The following is a 14593-nucleotide window of genomic DNA, read 5'->3' as shown; positions in this document are numbered from 1 at the left end:
TTATTTTTTCTGGGGAATTCTTCCCTGTGTGCCAGATGACATGATAGATTGCCTCATTAGGGCTTGACTCATGACATGTACAGTTAATAAGAGCCTTTTATGGATTTCATTGAGCTTTGAGCTTTGGGTCTGTATTTGGGAAAATGCTAAGCTGCAAATTGTATGGGAAAATGTGTGGTTTTTGTTTGTTTGTTTTGTTTTGTTTTTAAATCAGACACTAGATGGGTGTTGATTGGATATTCATAGTCTGTTTTTTCTACTGTTCCCTTTATGATAAATCAGAAATCAGCTGTTGTATCTGGACAAGTTTAATGTCTCTGACCCCATCCTCACAGCATCAGTTAGGGATCTCCCTTGTATCTGCCCCCCACCCTGTGACAGCTGTCATAAGCTGAACTTCTGGGGAAACTGTTGCAGAGTTTGTCCTCATCCCACGGGTCTTGTGCCTTCAGGTCTGTAATGTCCCATGCCTCATCCTGCACACATGATTCCCAGGCAGGGACCAGCTCCTGCTGTTTGGGAAATTGCAAAAACACAAGAACAAAAAATTGGATCCAAATAACCAGTATTTTCTGTATGTTCAACTTTGAAGCATCTACTCTTTTATTGGAGAATAAAATTTACAAGTTAATAAGAATCAAGTTAATCCTGCTACCTATCTCTCCATGCATCCATCCATCCATCTGTCAATCCATCCATCCCAGCAACCCTCCATTTCAATCCCTCTCTGATTGCTACAGGAGCAAGAGCAGTGAGGACGTGCTCAGAGCTTTTCCATAGGAAGCAGGCTGAATATTTCCCAACCCAAACCTTTTCACCAGAGTTTTTCATGATCACTTCCCAAGGAATAAACACCGAAAGTGTTTCAGCTTTGATATAATGGGAGTCAAGTTTGGGAAGGAGAGCTCAAGAAAAAATAAAAGGATTTTAAAAGTTTCAGTCTTTCTTCTATGAAATAAAAATAGAGAAGTGGCAGAACAGCTGGAGAGAAATGAGGAGTGACGAGAGGAGCTGGGGATGTCTCGGAATGCTGCTCACCAGCTGTGCCCAGCTGTGCCTCCTCCAGCTGTGCCCAGCTCTTCTTCTTCCAGCCATCCTCGCAGATAATGAGGCATTTCTCCCTTGAGCACAGAGGGAAGAGTAAACATTTCTCACCGCTCCTCCTCTGTCGGTGATGATGCTGTGAGGGTGGCGAGGGATGGGGTGAGAAAAAGGGTGAGGGATGGGAGAAAATTAAAAGGGAGATTTGTCCCTGAAGGACACCTGTCCTGATCATGTTCCAGATCTACCTGCCTGGGGTTCAGGTGGACCAAAGATGTTGCAGAAAGCCCACAAAAAAAATACCCCAAACCAGAATAAGAATCCCCACAGACCCCGAGCTCTGCAGCAAGTGGATGTGGGATTTCTACCAGAGGGAAAATCCCAGCACACCCTATCTCACATTTTCAATCAGAACAGGTACAAAAATAAATAAACATTCTTTCATCACTCCTTTCTGAATGAAATTGCAAACCAAAGATGTTGGCACATTGTGCAATGATCATGCTGAACCTTGAGGAGATGAGACATCATATATAACAGATGTGGGATATAAAAGCAGATGTGTAGACACTGTATGAGAAACTGTGATTTTAATGTAGGCAGAAACATCAAAAAAGCCAACTGAAACAGTGAAGTTGGAACAAAATGTTTTTGTCAGAAGGAAACCTGCTGGCATTAGAGAGAACAGCAAAACGATTTGTTTCTGTTTCTCCCATTGAAAATGCCTATGGAAATTTGCATGTTTTCAAAACCAGAAATGATTTTTACAACGCAAAGCCAAAATGTCAGGAAACGTCAGCCCTCATTACTCCGTGCCCCATTTTCAGCAACATAAGTGACAAAAAATCTACAAGGTCACAGAGGTTCATCCCCAAAGGCATTTGTGCACCAGATAACCCATGCATCAAGCATTTGTGGCAGGAAAAATCCCCCCTGTCCTTCCCAGAGATGAATGTCCGTGGGCACTGAGCCACCACGCCCTGGGGCCTTTCTTGGTGGCTGTGCAAGTGGAACTGGTCCCCATCCCTCTTGTCTTAATCCCTACACCCAGTGGCTCAATCCCATCCATCACTGCCCACCCTACTGCATCAGCAAAATTATTTAGGCAGACACACCAGGGAACTCATCTAGCTAAAAATATAACTTATTTTTCAGCCAGAAAAATAAATTAATAAATAAAAGCAGACCACTCCCAGATCTGGGGATTGCTCAGATATCCGCATTCTGAGTAGTGGAGGAAATACTTAAAATGGATTAAGAAATGCAGGAAGATGGCAACCAGCTCCACCCCTGGACAGCTGGGTGTCACCAGGCAAAGCAGTTCATGTCATTTTGCTTTTTTCCCCTTCTGGTATATGGGGAAAATCTTTGCATATGGAGAATGGCACTGATATCACAGACAAAAAAGCTAAATGTCAAGCAGATGAGCATCAAATAATAAAAAAAAATAGACTGATGGGCAGGGAAGAGAGATAAGAAAGATGGTATTTATTTGAACAGCCACAGGAAATCAGAGAGTGAAAAATGTCTAGAAAAAAAACAGCAGCAGCACATTCAGTTAAAAAAAAAATCACAGCGTGCAGATGCTTTATACCTTATCCAGACAATCCCACCTGACAGTGCTCAGTCCCATCACAGCAATGTCATTTTTTGGCCTTATCTCGAGGGTAACCCCCATTGGTCTTATTGAGTGACTCCATGCTGCCATTTCCCGTCACCACACTGGCGAGCATTCTCTCCACCTCCCCAGGCAGAATTTGCTTCTCTTCATTCTCTGTCTCCCTGTGGTAGAAATAGTTGAAGTTTGAGACTATGACAGGGACGGGCAGCGCAATGGTCAATACTCCTGCAATTGCGCACAGAGTCCCCACAATCTTCCCACCCAGGGTGGTGGGACACATGTCACCATAGCCGACGGTTGTCATCGTGACCACGGCCCACCAGAAGCCATCAGGGATGCTGGAGAAATGGGACTGTGGCTCGTCCACTTCTGCAAAGTAGACAGCACTGGAGAAGAGGATGACGCCAATGAAGAGGAAGAAGATGAGCAAGCCCAGCTCCCTCATGCTAGCCTTAAGGGTCTGCCCCAGGATCTGCAGCCCCTTGGAGTGCCGGGAGAGCTTGAAGATGCGGAAGACTCTGACCAGACGGATGATCCGCAGGATGGCCAAGGACATGTTCTGCTGCCCATTGAGTTCGCTCTGCTGGATCAGCTCGGTGGTGAGAGTTACAAAGTAGGGGATAATGGACACAATATCAATAATATTCATGATATTTCTGAAGAAGTCAGTCTTGCTGGGGCACACGATGAACCGGACAAACAGCTCAAAGGAGAACCAGACGATGCAGGCAGTCTCTATGACGAAGAAAGGGTCTGTGAAGGTGCTGTGGGCCAGCAAGGTGTCTGTCAGATTCTTAGAAAGCTCCTGGGTGGACTTAAATTCTCTTTCCTCCCTGAACTCTGGCAAGGTCTCCATGCAGAAGATGATGATGGAGATGACAATGACCAGGACAGAGACCAAAGCTACGCCTCTGGCTGCACTGGAGCTTTCGGGGTACTCAAAGAGCAGCCAGAATTGCCTATGAAAGTCATTGGTTGGTAAGAGGGTCTCAGGGTCCTTGATAAACCCTTCGTCCTCCCTGAACTGGTCCATGGCTTCATCACCCAGCTCATAGAAGGTGATTTCATCAGCAAAGACATCAATAGGTACATTGGCTGGACGCCGGATTTTCCCACCAGACTGGTAATAGTACAAGATCCCATCAAAACTGGGCCTATTCCTGTCAAAGAAATATTCATTCCTCATGGAGTCGAAGTAACGCATCCTCTTTTCTGGGTCCCCAAGCAAGGTCTCCGGGAACTGGTTGAGGGTCTTGAGCCGTGTCTCAAACCTCAGCCCAGCAATATTGATGATGACTCGTTGGTCCCCCTCTTCCATGCCCACCCGTTCCCCCACCAGGTGCTCACTGAGCTCAGCAGAGAACCTGGAGAAAATGGTCTCATTGTTGGCGTTTTCACTGTTGATGAGGATTCTCCAGTTGGAGAGGAGGTTGGGGCAGCTGGGATGGCCCTTCCGCGACTGCCCAGCGGGACTGAGGTCATTTGAATAACAGGGATCCTCCACAATCTGATCAGCGTTGTCAAAACTGACTAGTGCCACCTCCATCTCCTTCCAACTGGACACGTCCATCATACACTAATCAGATTAGCAGCATAAATCCCCAGGTCTGATACCAGCAGCTTGCGTCTTTCCCACGCTATGAGGATCTGCAACCAAATGGACAGGGAGAGAGAGATGAATTGTGCATGTGGATCGCTTTGCTTGACTGAAAAGAATGAAACAAACCCAAGGTCAGAAAACCCTGTATGTTTTAATGCAAACATTAATTTCATGGACATTATACTTCCAGCATATTTTTCAGCTCCAGATCCTGCAGGCCCTTTTTTGGGATGGCTTTACTATCACCACTAAACCTCCCAATACTGCTTACAGCATCCAAGGATAAAAAGTCAGGCAGTAGCAGAAGACGGGAGAATTCAGGTATCCCATGCAGACTTTCCTCACCAGTCCCAGCCCTGAGAGCAAGAGGGGCTATTTCAGACATTTCCAAGTATGCACTGATCCACAGGCTGCAGGTCCAGTGTTTGGAGCAGGATTCGGAGGTATTTATCTCTTTAGCTTGGAGGAGCCTGAGGGGCAACCTCATTAATGTTTATAAATATGGAAAGAGTGAGTATCAGGAGGATGGAGCCAGGCTCTTCTCAGTGACATCTAATGATAGGACAAGGGGCAGCGGGTGCAAGCTGGAACACAGGAGGTTCCGCTTAAATATGATACAAAACTTTTTCACAGTGAAGATGACAGAACACCAGAACAGGCTGCCCAGGGGGGTTGTGGAGTCTCCTTCTCTGGAGACATTCAAAACGCACCTGGACACGTTCCTGTGTGACCTGATCTAGGTGTTCGTGCTCTGGAAGGGGGATTGGACTAGATGATCTTTCAAGGTCCCTTCCAATCCCTAACATTTTGTGATTCTGTGTGTTTCTGTGATTCTGTGTATTAAACACAGGTGTTCTGGTTAGCCACAGCCCCTGATACAGCTGGGAGAGTCACTGGTGGAACCCCAGGAGTTGGGTCACCTGGCACTACGAAAACAATTCCCAAATGAGGGCCAGGCTGGAACTTGAGAAAGGCAGGTCAGGAGGAGAAGGACGTGTCCACCAGCCCTGGAGAACCCCTCCAATCTGTGCGAAGAGGGACATGAACCCCTTGTCTTGATCTGAAATTTGGGGTGGGCAGAGGACGACATCCTCTCTAGCTGTCCTAGGCCTTCCTTGTGGTAAAAATGATATTCCCAGCCATAGGAAGAAGATGAGGTTTAAACACTCAGGTTACTAAGAGAGACTGGAGAGCATTTTTCAGGCCATGGGGTGGATCTTTTCCCGAGACTGGTCCGGCAGGTGCTATTGGCACTATGTCCCCAAAACACTGCTGGGCCTCATATCCCCAGCAGGCCGCCACTGAAGTGCTGAGATCAACGGCAAAATCTAAGAGCAGCTCGAGGACCAGGCCAAGTTATAGAACTGGGAAAGTACCTGTCCTGCCTCAGGGAGAACCACAAAGGGAAATTAGAAGTTAACAGAGAACAGTTCTGAGGAGATTTACCCCCAAAATGCTCTTTGCTAGTCAGGTTCCCCACCTCACCCCCATTTATTTCCTCTCCTTTGGCCTCCAGCTCTTTCTCCCCCAAGTGTATTCTCTGAGCATAAGAAACCACACAAGGACACACAGAGTGGCTCTGATTTCTGTGTGCCCACTGATCACCAAGGGCCCGCTGCCTTTCTTACCCAGCGAAGTTCATCAGAAGGGAGTGAAAAACACAAATGCCCTCAATTGCCAGGAATAGCAATGCAATTTGGGCCATGTCTGCATGGAGCAGCAGCAGCACGGGGACTGGTCCTGTGCTGGGGCCGCAGGGACACAGCTGGTGCCCAAACCTCCTTATTGAGCTGGAGCCATCGGGGTTCTGAAATTGTTCCTCTGTCTTTGCAGAGGACTCCTCCATCTGTGCTGAAGCACTGCTGCCCGAACTGGGTACACACCAGCTAGAAACCCAAATCTGCTGCAGGAGGAGATGTTAGCATCCTGGCTCTTCTGCTGTCAGCATTATAAGCCCAAAAGCAAAACTTTGTGCAGGAGCCAGAGTCCTTATCTAAGATGATGGCTTAACCATGCTGTTTCCTTAGCAGAGTCAAGGGATGCTGCATTTGGGGACGAATCCCAGAACTTACCAGGAACCAAGGTAAAGCCGCTTAAAGATCATATGTCTTTACCTGATAAAAGCCACGGAGCATGGCTGTTCTTAGGTACTCATCTCTGTAGAGCTGTGTCTGGCTCTGTTTTTGTGTCCATTTTCCCATGTGGGGACATTTAGGGAGGAGCATTCAAGGCAATGTGGCAGAAATGATGTCTGGGGGGAGCAGCGGTATGTTTTAGCCCCCAAAGTAGCCTGTTGAGAAGATGAGGAGCCCCAGAACTGAGTCCTCCAGTCCCAGCAATAGAGGTGTGTCCTGCTTGGGATGGCCAAGGTTAAAGCATGCCTGAGGGCAGCTCTTCATGGGGCCAGATTCGGCTCATACTTGATGTTTCAACAGCTCTGTTGAAAAGCTGCTGTGGGCAGGGGGAGATGTAGCCTCAGGGCAATGCGGGGTGCAGACAGTGCAGTGCAACTGAGAGCTGCAGACAGCCCACACCTCAGTGCCCCCGCACCCATCAGCAGCCAGGCTGGGAGAAGGGATGCTGAGATAAACCCAGACCGAACAAAGCTCGTTTAGAGGGAAAAACAAGCGTTAAAGAAAAAAAGGAAAAGCAACACATCTTTCTGTTTTGTGCTTTCTCATTTTTCCTTAATACTAAACCCCAAAGTTGATTTTTAATGAGGGAGAAAAAAAAAAGAAAATCAGTTTGAATGAGGAGAGCAGGACTGTTCAGCCAGAGCAGTGAGCTGACCCCACGCTCACCACTCCTCGGTCCTGCTGGTAGCCCAGAAGTTAGCCTGTGCCTGGCAGCTCTCTCAACACCAGAGCAACCTTAGAGCAGCTTAAGCTGACTGTGAAATTGCATCCAAAGTCAGCACTGTGAGATGATCTTAGTCTTAAAAAGCATTAAGGGTGCTTAACTCCTAATACTGCATGCTGGCACTCTGTGCAAGGAAATTCCCAAGCCCTTGTTTGGTGGGGCTTGTTCAGCCTGACAATTTCCACCACAGAGGCAATTGTAGTGTGTTGAATCATGGTATATTGATTTGCAATATCTTGAAATATGGCTTAGCTCTGAAGCCTGCATGCACATCGAACTGAGCCCACCCAGCATCATCCCCCATGGGAAAATGGAGGCTTGAGAGCTGTGAAGGGACAATTTGCATGTCATGGTCACTGCTGGGAGTGGAAAGTTGTGCTCATCCTTGGCAGCAGGGCATGGAAAGGAACATTTTAGCTCAGTTTCAAGCTTTTAAGCCCTTTTCCAAGTTTTTTTTAGCCCCATTTTATGCCATCAGGATGCTGCCCAGAGGGTTCAGGGCCGTGACTTTCTTTTCATTGCATTCAGAGCCACAAAGTATGCTGACATCTGCCTGTCCCCATCACCAGAGATAGGTATCCCACCTGTCCCCAGACTCCAGACCACCCTTTCTGTCTCGCTTCAGATTTAGGCTAAAATTACCAGCACTTCCCAAATGCACAAAGCAATCTCTCAAAGCAAGAACAGAGCCACATGGTTTGCAATGCACAGTGTAGGCTCTAGCAGAGGCTTGAACTAGAAAGTCTCATTTTTTCCTCCTAAATCACCTAACATCTGCTTCTCAGAATCTGATTAACTAATACGCTTCATCCAAAATCCCTGGCTGGGAGGAAAAAAAATGCAAGGGAGAGAGACTGAAAAAAAGAAAGGTCATTTGAGAGAGATATTGTGTTTTTCTCATCACATCCCATTAGCAAATCAGTAAATTGGGTCTGTGGTTTCCACCAGCCCCTCTGCATCCATGCAGTCAAAACCTCCCCAGGTACAACTTCCTCCTGCTTCCCACCAGTTCTGCTTCCCTCCCCAGCAAAACCTCACACGCCTGAGTAAATGACAGAATTCTCCAAGGTCCTCCCAGAAAATCAGAGGTACTGCACTGCTCCCTCCCATGCCCTCCCCATCACCCCTGTGCTCGATGAGAAAAGAAACAATTTGTTCCATAAACCCCCCATGCCATCACCTATGGGGACTTACCCACGCAGGGCATGGAAGTGCCAATGCTCTCTGCATCTGGGAAGAGAGTTATTAAACACACATAGGGATGTGTAGGGGAAGTAGAAAAAAAAAAAAAAAAAAAAAGTCCAGCCATACCCTTGAGAGGTCCCGTTGGGATAAAGCAGGCAATGTCATTTAGAACGCTCTCCTCTATTTGGTTCACTGTATAATTGGCAGCCCAGCACACCAGGGATGGGCTTTGGCAGGATCCGATGTGGTTTGGAGCCTTGGCCCCGATGTTGCCCTGGGAAAAAGCACCCTTTCTGCCCTGAAAAGAGCCAGGGGTCCATCAGGAAGGGGGGCTGGAGGAGCCCCTGGCCCCCCACCCTCCTCCCCCACCCACTCATTGTGGAGCGGGCCAGGGTGGGATGTGCCCTTCTGGCGGATGCCACCTTTAATCCCCAATAATGCTCCGGCTGGTCCAGCGGGGACAAGTCTTGTCCGTGACGTGGTGAGGTCTGAGCCGGTCCCCAGAAGGGAGGTGGAGAGGGGGCCAGGGACCCAGGCACTGCTGGCATGAAGAGACAGATTTACAGCAGGGAATAAGGCTTTTGTTGTTGTTGTTGTTTTTTGTTATTAATATAAAATAACAGCATTAAAATGAGGAGGGAGGGGAGAGCCCAAGGGTTGGAGCATCCCCAGATGCCCACCTACCTCTTGCCTGTGGTTGCAGGTACAGTGGGCTCCCTTCCAGGAGGGGATGGCCACAGTGCCACAACCACGTGGGACATCCCCGTCCCCCCTGACGTGTCCAGGAGCTGTGGCAGCAGAAGGCAGAGGCAGCACAGTCCTGAGAGGGCATCGTCAGGGACAATGGACAGCAGGGACAAGCTCCTTCTGCACACCTGGCTGGGGCACCAGTGCCACCGGGCTTAGAGCAGCAAGTAGTAACTAAATAAATGGCCCCAAGGAACGTCACCGGACAGGATGGCGTGAGTCACTGAAGTAACTGAGATTTTTTTTTCCTTCCCCACTTTTTCTTTCTTTCTTTTCTAGAGCTGGTTACATTCATAACCCCACTGCGTCCTTGCCATAAGGACCCTGGAGAGGTTTCAGCCCTGTTGGGTGGACTCGCGCAAGGATGGATGCCATCTTCATCCCCACCCAGGTGACCCCACACCCTCCTCCTCTTCTTCACCCCCTTAGCGCTGTGTTTTGGTACATTTCTACCCATGTGTCACAGCCTGAATTACTCCACAGTGATGCTCCTTTGCTCCTGAGGGACTCGGTCACCTCGATTTCCCTCCCTCCAGCTCCCTCCACTGTCCTCAGAGATATTTTCCACCCATGATGTTAACGAGCACATTAAAGTGCCCTGTCCTGCAGGAGAGCATGGGACCCACAGGCTTGGGGCATCTTATACTCAGGTCCAACCCTCTGCAGCTGCAGCCAGTGATGGAATGCGACATGACATCATGCAGATTTTTTTTTTTGGCTCTTCAGGGCTGGTTCATCATTTTGCACATCCCTTTCTGCACCCCTATATAGTATTGTGCTTATATGTACCCACCTGCTGGGAATCTACCAGTAGAAGGGAGTTAAAGCAACATTCCCAGCACCTAAATTCAGCCCCAGCCAGTGCCTGTCTGCCCTCGAAACCCATCCTTTGGGAGGACTTCAAACATGGGGTGATGGTGTTTTTGGGTGAAAAATGACTTCCCTTTTATTTTTTTATTTTTTCTCCTCCCAAATCTCCCTGGTGTTAATGAGGGTCATATCCTACACCCAGGCAAAGAGCATCTGTGGCTGAGGGAAGCCTGAAGCATGCAAACCACCCACAAGGTGCTAATAGTTTGGGTTGTGCTTGGGCTGAGAAATCAGCTCCGGCAGGAAAAGCTGCTGTGACCAGCAACATCCCTGAGGTCAAAGCAGGCTGATGGGTGCAGCATTACACAACATACCCACCACAACGCCATGGGAAAGTTCGGCTTCACATTCAGTTTAGAAGACTTTACACATGCAAGGATTTTCACACCCACAGCTGGGCGCCCTGTCCTCCTCCTGCACTTCTGTCCCACTAATCCCCCTGGCAGCAGCTCCTAGGATTTATCCCAGGGGCAACTTTGCCCCCGAGGGGCAGGCGGACATCCAGCAAGTGCTGCTGTGGAAGTGCTGCCCAGCAGCACCGCACGTGCAGTGCTGCTGCGGATGGGGAGGACAAACCTGCACAGAAGGATTGCCGGCTGAGTTTTTTTTATTTTATTTATTTATTTATTTATTTTTGCAGCAGGTCCACGTATTTTATTTTGCATGGGAAGCTTATAACATGCGCAGGGGGCAGCAAAGGACAAACCAGCTCATCACACTACTTTCTCCTGTGGTCTGCATGGGGCAAACTGGAGGAGGGTGGGAGCAGGGGGGAAGCCAGAAGGGGTCCTGCAGACACCATCATCACTCCATGCAATGAACTGAGGGCACCCAACTTGATTTTTCCTTAATTCTAGGGCAAAATGATGCGAACGGACTCTTCTGTAAACAGCCATACCTGTTGTGCTCTGCTCTGCACCAGCCAAACCTGAGCTTCAGCCCACAGATCAATTTAGTGCAGTAATGAGCCCCTGCTAATTTTTCTCTTTCTTAGCAGAACTAATTAGCTGGGGATGCAGTACTCATTTGAGCTATGTTGCTCCCGGATGGGGCTGGGCTGATGCCATGACACTTCTGTAGATCTTTGAGACGTTGGGGTGACTTTTTGTTATTTCTCAGTGCTGCATAAAGTGTCCCTAAATCAGTGAAACCCCCAGCACCAGGGAATGCTGGATTTTGGGAACAGAGGAACACACGAGGGCTGCAATGTGGAATGAGCACAACCCAAACTAAAACCCCCTCAATGTATGGCTGGATCAATGGACTGGCTCCGGCCTGACAGACTGCTCTGGCACTGAGGATAATGAAATGGGGAACTGGCAATAATTAAAGGAGCTACAGATCCCTGGTTCAGTCACAGAGGACCCTCAGAGGATCAGGGAGCAGCAGAGGAGTCATCCCTCCAGGAAAACTGAGGTCAGGCAGCACCAGTGAGTTGCTTGTGGCTTTGTTTCCAAGAGAGACCCTGCCAAAGTTTGTGGGGCATCCCCGTCCTCAGGAGATATCTTTGCAAATGAAGTTCCTTAAATTCAAGGCAAATATTCACAGCTGAAGGGGACTAAGCAGGGCTGGGGCAAGAAGGGAGTGACTGGTTGTTTGTGGATGATAAAAAATAGGAAATACTAATTCAAACCTTTGATAGAGGTCTGGCAAAAGCTCCCTCCACTTTCAAGTATGGGAGCAGCAAAGAAATGGAAAAGGCACTGAGAGACGGTGAAATAATAGCAGGTCAGCAAGGGATACAGAGAAGCACAATTTCTGCTGCCTCACAGCACCAGTGGACCCCAAAGCCCAGTTTGTGACATCTCCATGTGTAGAGAGGGCTTCGCTTTAAAAAGGAGGGGCTAGGATGAGCCCCAACATTTAAAACTTTTAATCCCACCACCAAAGAAATGCTTGGCCTAAACTGGCAGCCACTAACTGCTATGGGCTGCAACCTTTTCTGTGCCTCAGTTTCCCCGGCCCTCCTGATGTGCTGCACAGCCAGGCCAGACACCCATAGAAAATGACGCATAGGAGGAAATTCCCAAGCTGGATTCCCAGTCCAGGACAGAGGCATCCTTTGCTGCCTCAACCCAACACATCAGGCAGGGTGGCATGCCTGGCCCAGCTGTCCTGCACGCATCTTCCCATTTGTTTTTTCCCATATATATATATATAAACTAGATTAACAGAGAACCTGGTACATAGAGTACACACCATGAAACAGATGAAACCTTTCTGATACACAGCCATACAGCCCAAATTAATCAGCTATGGATTAACCAGGTCAGGATGTAATTTAATAGCGAGCTAGGTCAAGAGCAGCCACCCCTGCTTGGAGGAAGCTGCAGTGTTCCCAATCTCAGGTGCCTGCATAAAGCTGCCGCAAACCCATTTGGGCAGCAGGAAAAGACAGATGGGGTGAAATGAGTTCTGCAGCGAGGCTGGCTGCAATCGCCTGGGCCTGATCCAAGCTCTGCTGAAATGCAGCCCTCCCCACCTTCCCCATGCCCAGAGTCAGTGTTTTATCTTGATTCAGAAAAAGGTTTAAGTGGGTATTTAATGCAAAACCTGCCTTGGCGCCTTTTGGTGCTGCTGAATGGGCTTTTGGAGGTAACGCGATAAAGACAAGTCGATGCCAAATCAATGGGAAACTTTCCTGGTCTGCCCAAAAGTGCTGCGAGGTTGTGTGCACAGGCAGAGCCCAGCCCCATGGGGATCTGAGTACTGAGCCCAGTGCTGTGACCTCCTCCTGCTCCTGGGGACAAGCAAATGACCTCACCCCAACAAAACCAGCTGCCTCCGCACTGACAGCCTCTAGGTACAAACCCTCCCCAGAGGCTGTGGCCACAGCCAAAAGTGGATGGGTGGTATAAATGGAAAACAATAGGAAGCTGCTAATCAGGTCATGCTGATACCTGTATCGATCCTGATTTATGCATCAACGGCAGCAAAAGGAGGCAGTGACAGGGGCTGGAGACCTGGGGTCGCTTCAGACTGGCAGCACCTTGCACTGAGCTGGAGCCTCAGCAGAGATTGGTGCAGTTCTCCCAGGGTGGTCACCATGACCCTGTGGTCCCAGGGGAGGACATTATAATTTGGGCACAGCAGGAACATAATTAAGATTTAAAGGGACTGGGATAATGTCAATGGGACCCTCCAGCTCCTGGCAACCCCAGGGTTGCTTGCTACAATCACCCAGCATTCAGGAGCAACCCTCTGACTCCCCGGTGTTTCCTCAAAGGACCACCCTCCCTCCTCCTCTCTTCCCCCCCCCCCCCCCCCCCCAATATTAAGTAAATAAATAAATAACAACCACCACCAACAACAAGAGTGCAGAACACAATTGCCCCCTAAGGTCACATGCCAACCCCTCCTCTCTTCCACCCCCATCTTTTAACCTGCTGCAAAAAGAAAGGAAGGGAGCAACAAACCCAGCTTCTGTATCATTCTCATCCTCATCCTGCTCCGGCTTCAGGGTACCCGGTCCCACTGCCTCCAGCTGCCTCCTCCAGCCCCCACACTTCTCCCAGTGTGTGTCTGTGGCAGTGCGGGACGTTTGTACCCCTCCTGCACCGGGCGGAAAGGCGATGCCAGTGCCCACGTGAGCCCGGTGGGACTCCTTGCCCTCATTCTCCTTGTGCCTGAAATGGGATTTTGCTCCATCACTGGGTTCTGCTTGCAAGTTGCAGCAGTGTTCAAGCTCCCAGCCTGCCACCTTCTTGGCTGCAGATATGTGCATGGCCTTTGCTTTCCAAGTGACAGTGAAAAAGGAACAGTATCAAATGAAGGAAGATGGGGTGATACACCCCACCCCCCCAGCCCCCCTTTGCAGAGCTGCTTGTAGGGTTGATTGGTAGCCAGGATGGTGCCAGTTTCACGTGGGCTGCATTAATTTGCCCCTGCTCAGCCCCCTCTGGTGCTCCCACCCTCAGCATGTCTCCATTCCAGGTGGAGAGGTTTGGGGCTCATCTGGCCATGGGGCCTGTTGACCAGGCATTCCCTCAGCTGCTACAAAGGGCAGGGCCTGACTCTGTCCTGGTGCTTGGGAAAATTCATTTCCTGGAACCTGCAATCGCTGTTGGCTCCCAAACTGCTGAAGGTTCTGGAGCCTAAGTTGCACCCTTGTACGCTTTTTGTATTCCTCTGTGCACCCCTGCAGATCATGCCGTGGCATTACCTGCCCATATAGAGCAGGGTCCTAGCCATACCTGGACACAGCCAAAAAGAAGCCCCAGCCAGGTACAGATCAGAGGTTGCAGGATGCAGGCATAGCCACTGGGTCTGTCCAAAGGTCTGTTAGGGCTGCAAGCATCATCTACTGCTTTCAGTGAAGGCTTCCATGCTGCTGTCTCAAGACCCTGCCTGCTTTTCCTGCAGGATTTGAAAAAACTGCAGATATTTCCCTTTCCATTTATTTCTCCAGCCCATGCAGACAGCATCACCTTCCATGCCACAAAACTTGCCAAGCAAAGGCAGCACTGGGGCATTGCCCTAGACGGTGACCCAGCACACAGGAGTGGGGCATGCATCAGACAGGGCATTTCCCATCCACCCCAGCATCTCAAACCCTCCTGCCAATGGCTTGAGATGCTGACCCTTTCCCCTGAGCTTCCTTCCAGTTGTTGCAACCAGGACAGGCTTCCACACTCTGCTGGTGAATTGGGAAAAGAACCTCAGATCTGTGT

General features: G+C 49.3%; 1 protein-coding gene across 1 annotated transcript; it reads right to left on the bottom strand.

Annotated features, from left to right (window-relative positions):
* Nucleotides 1-568: 568 nt before the first annotated feature.
* On the bottom strand, nucleotides 569-13477 carry KCNA10 (potassium voltage-gated channel subfamily A member 10). The gene is made up of 2 exons (XM_068660096.1): nucleotides 13340-13477; nucleotides 569-4309 (listed from the first exon to the last, which is right to left on the bottom strand). The coding sequence occupies exon 2, from the start codon at nucleotides 4233-4235 to the stop codon at nucleotides 2685-2687; it is 1551 nt and encodes a 516-aa protein (XP_068516197.1). The 5' UTR covers nucleotides 4236-4309; nucleotides 13340-13477; the 3' UTR covers nucleotides 569-2684.
* Nucleotides 13478-14593: the final 1116 nt, after the last annotated feature.

This window comes from Anas acuta, chromosome 24 (genome assembly GCF_963932015.1).
Source record: "Anas acuta chromosome 24, bAnaAcu1.1, whole genome shotgun sequence".
NCBI classification, from domain to species: Eukaryota; Metazoa; Chordata; class Aves; order Anseriformes; family Anatidae; genus Anas; species Anas acuta.
The sequence above is the reverse complement of the archived record's forward strand: the minus strand, read 5'-3'. Positions and strand labels throughout refer to the sequence as shown.

Excerpts from the sequence above, each read along its gene's own strand:
- KCNA10 (XM_068660096.1), bottom strand. The coding sequence starts at position 4,235 with ATGATGGACGTGTCCAGTTGGAAGGAGATGGAGGTGGCACTAGTCAGT.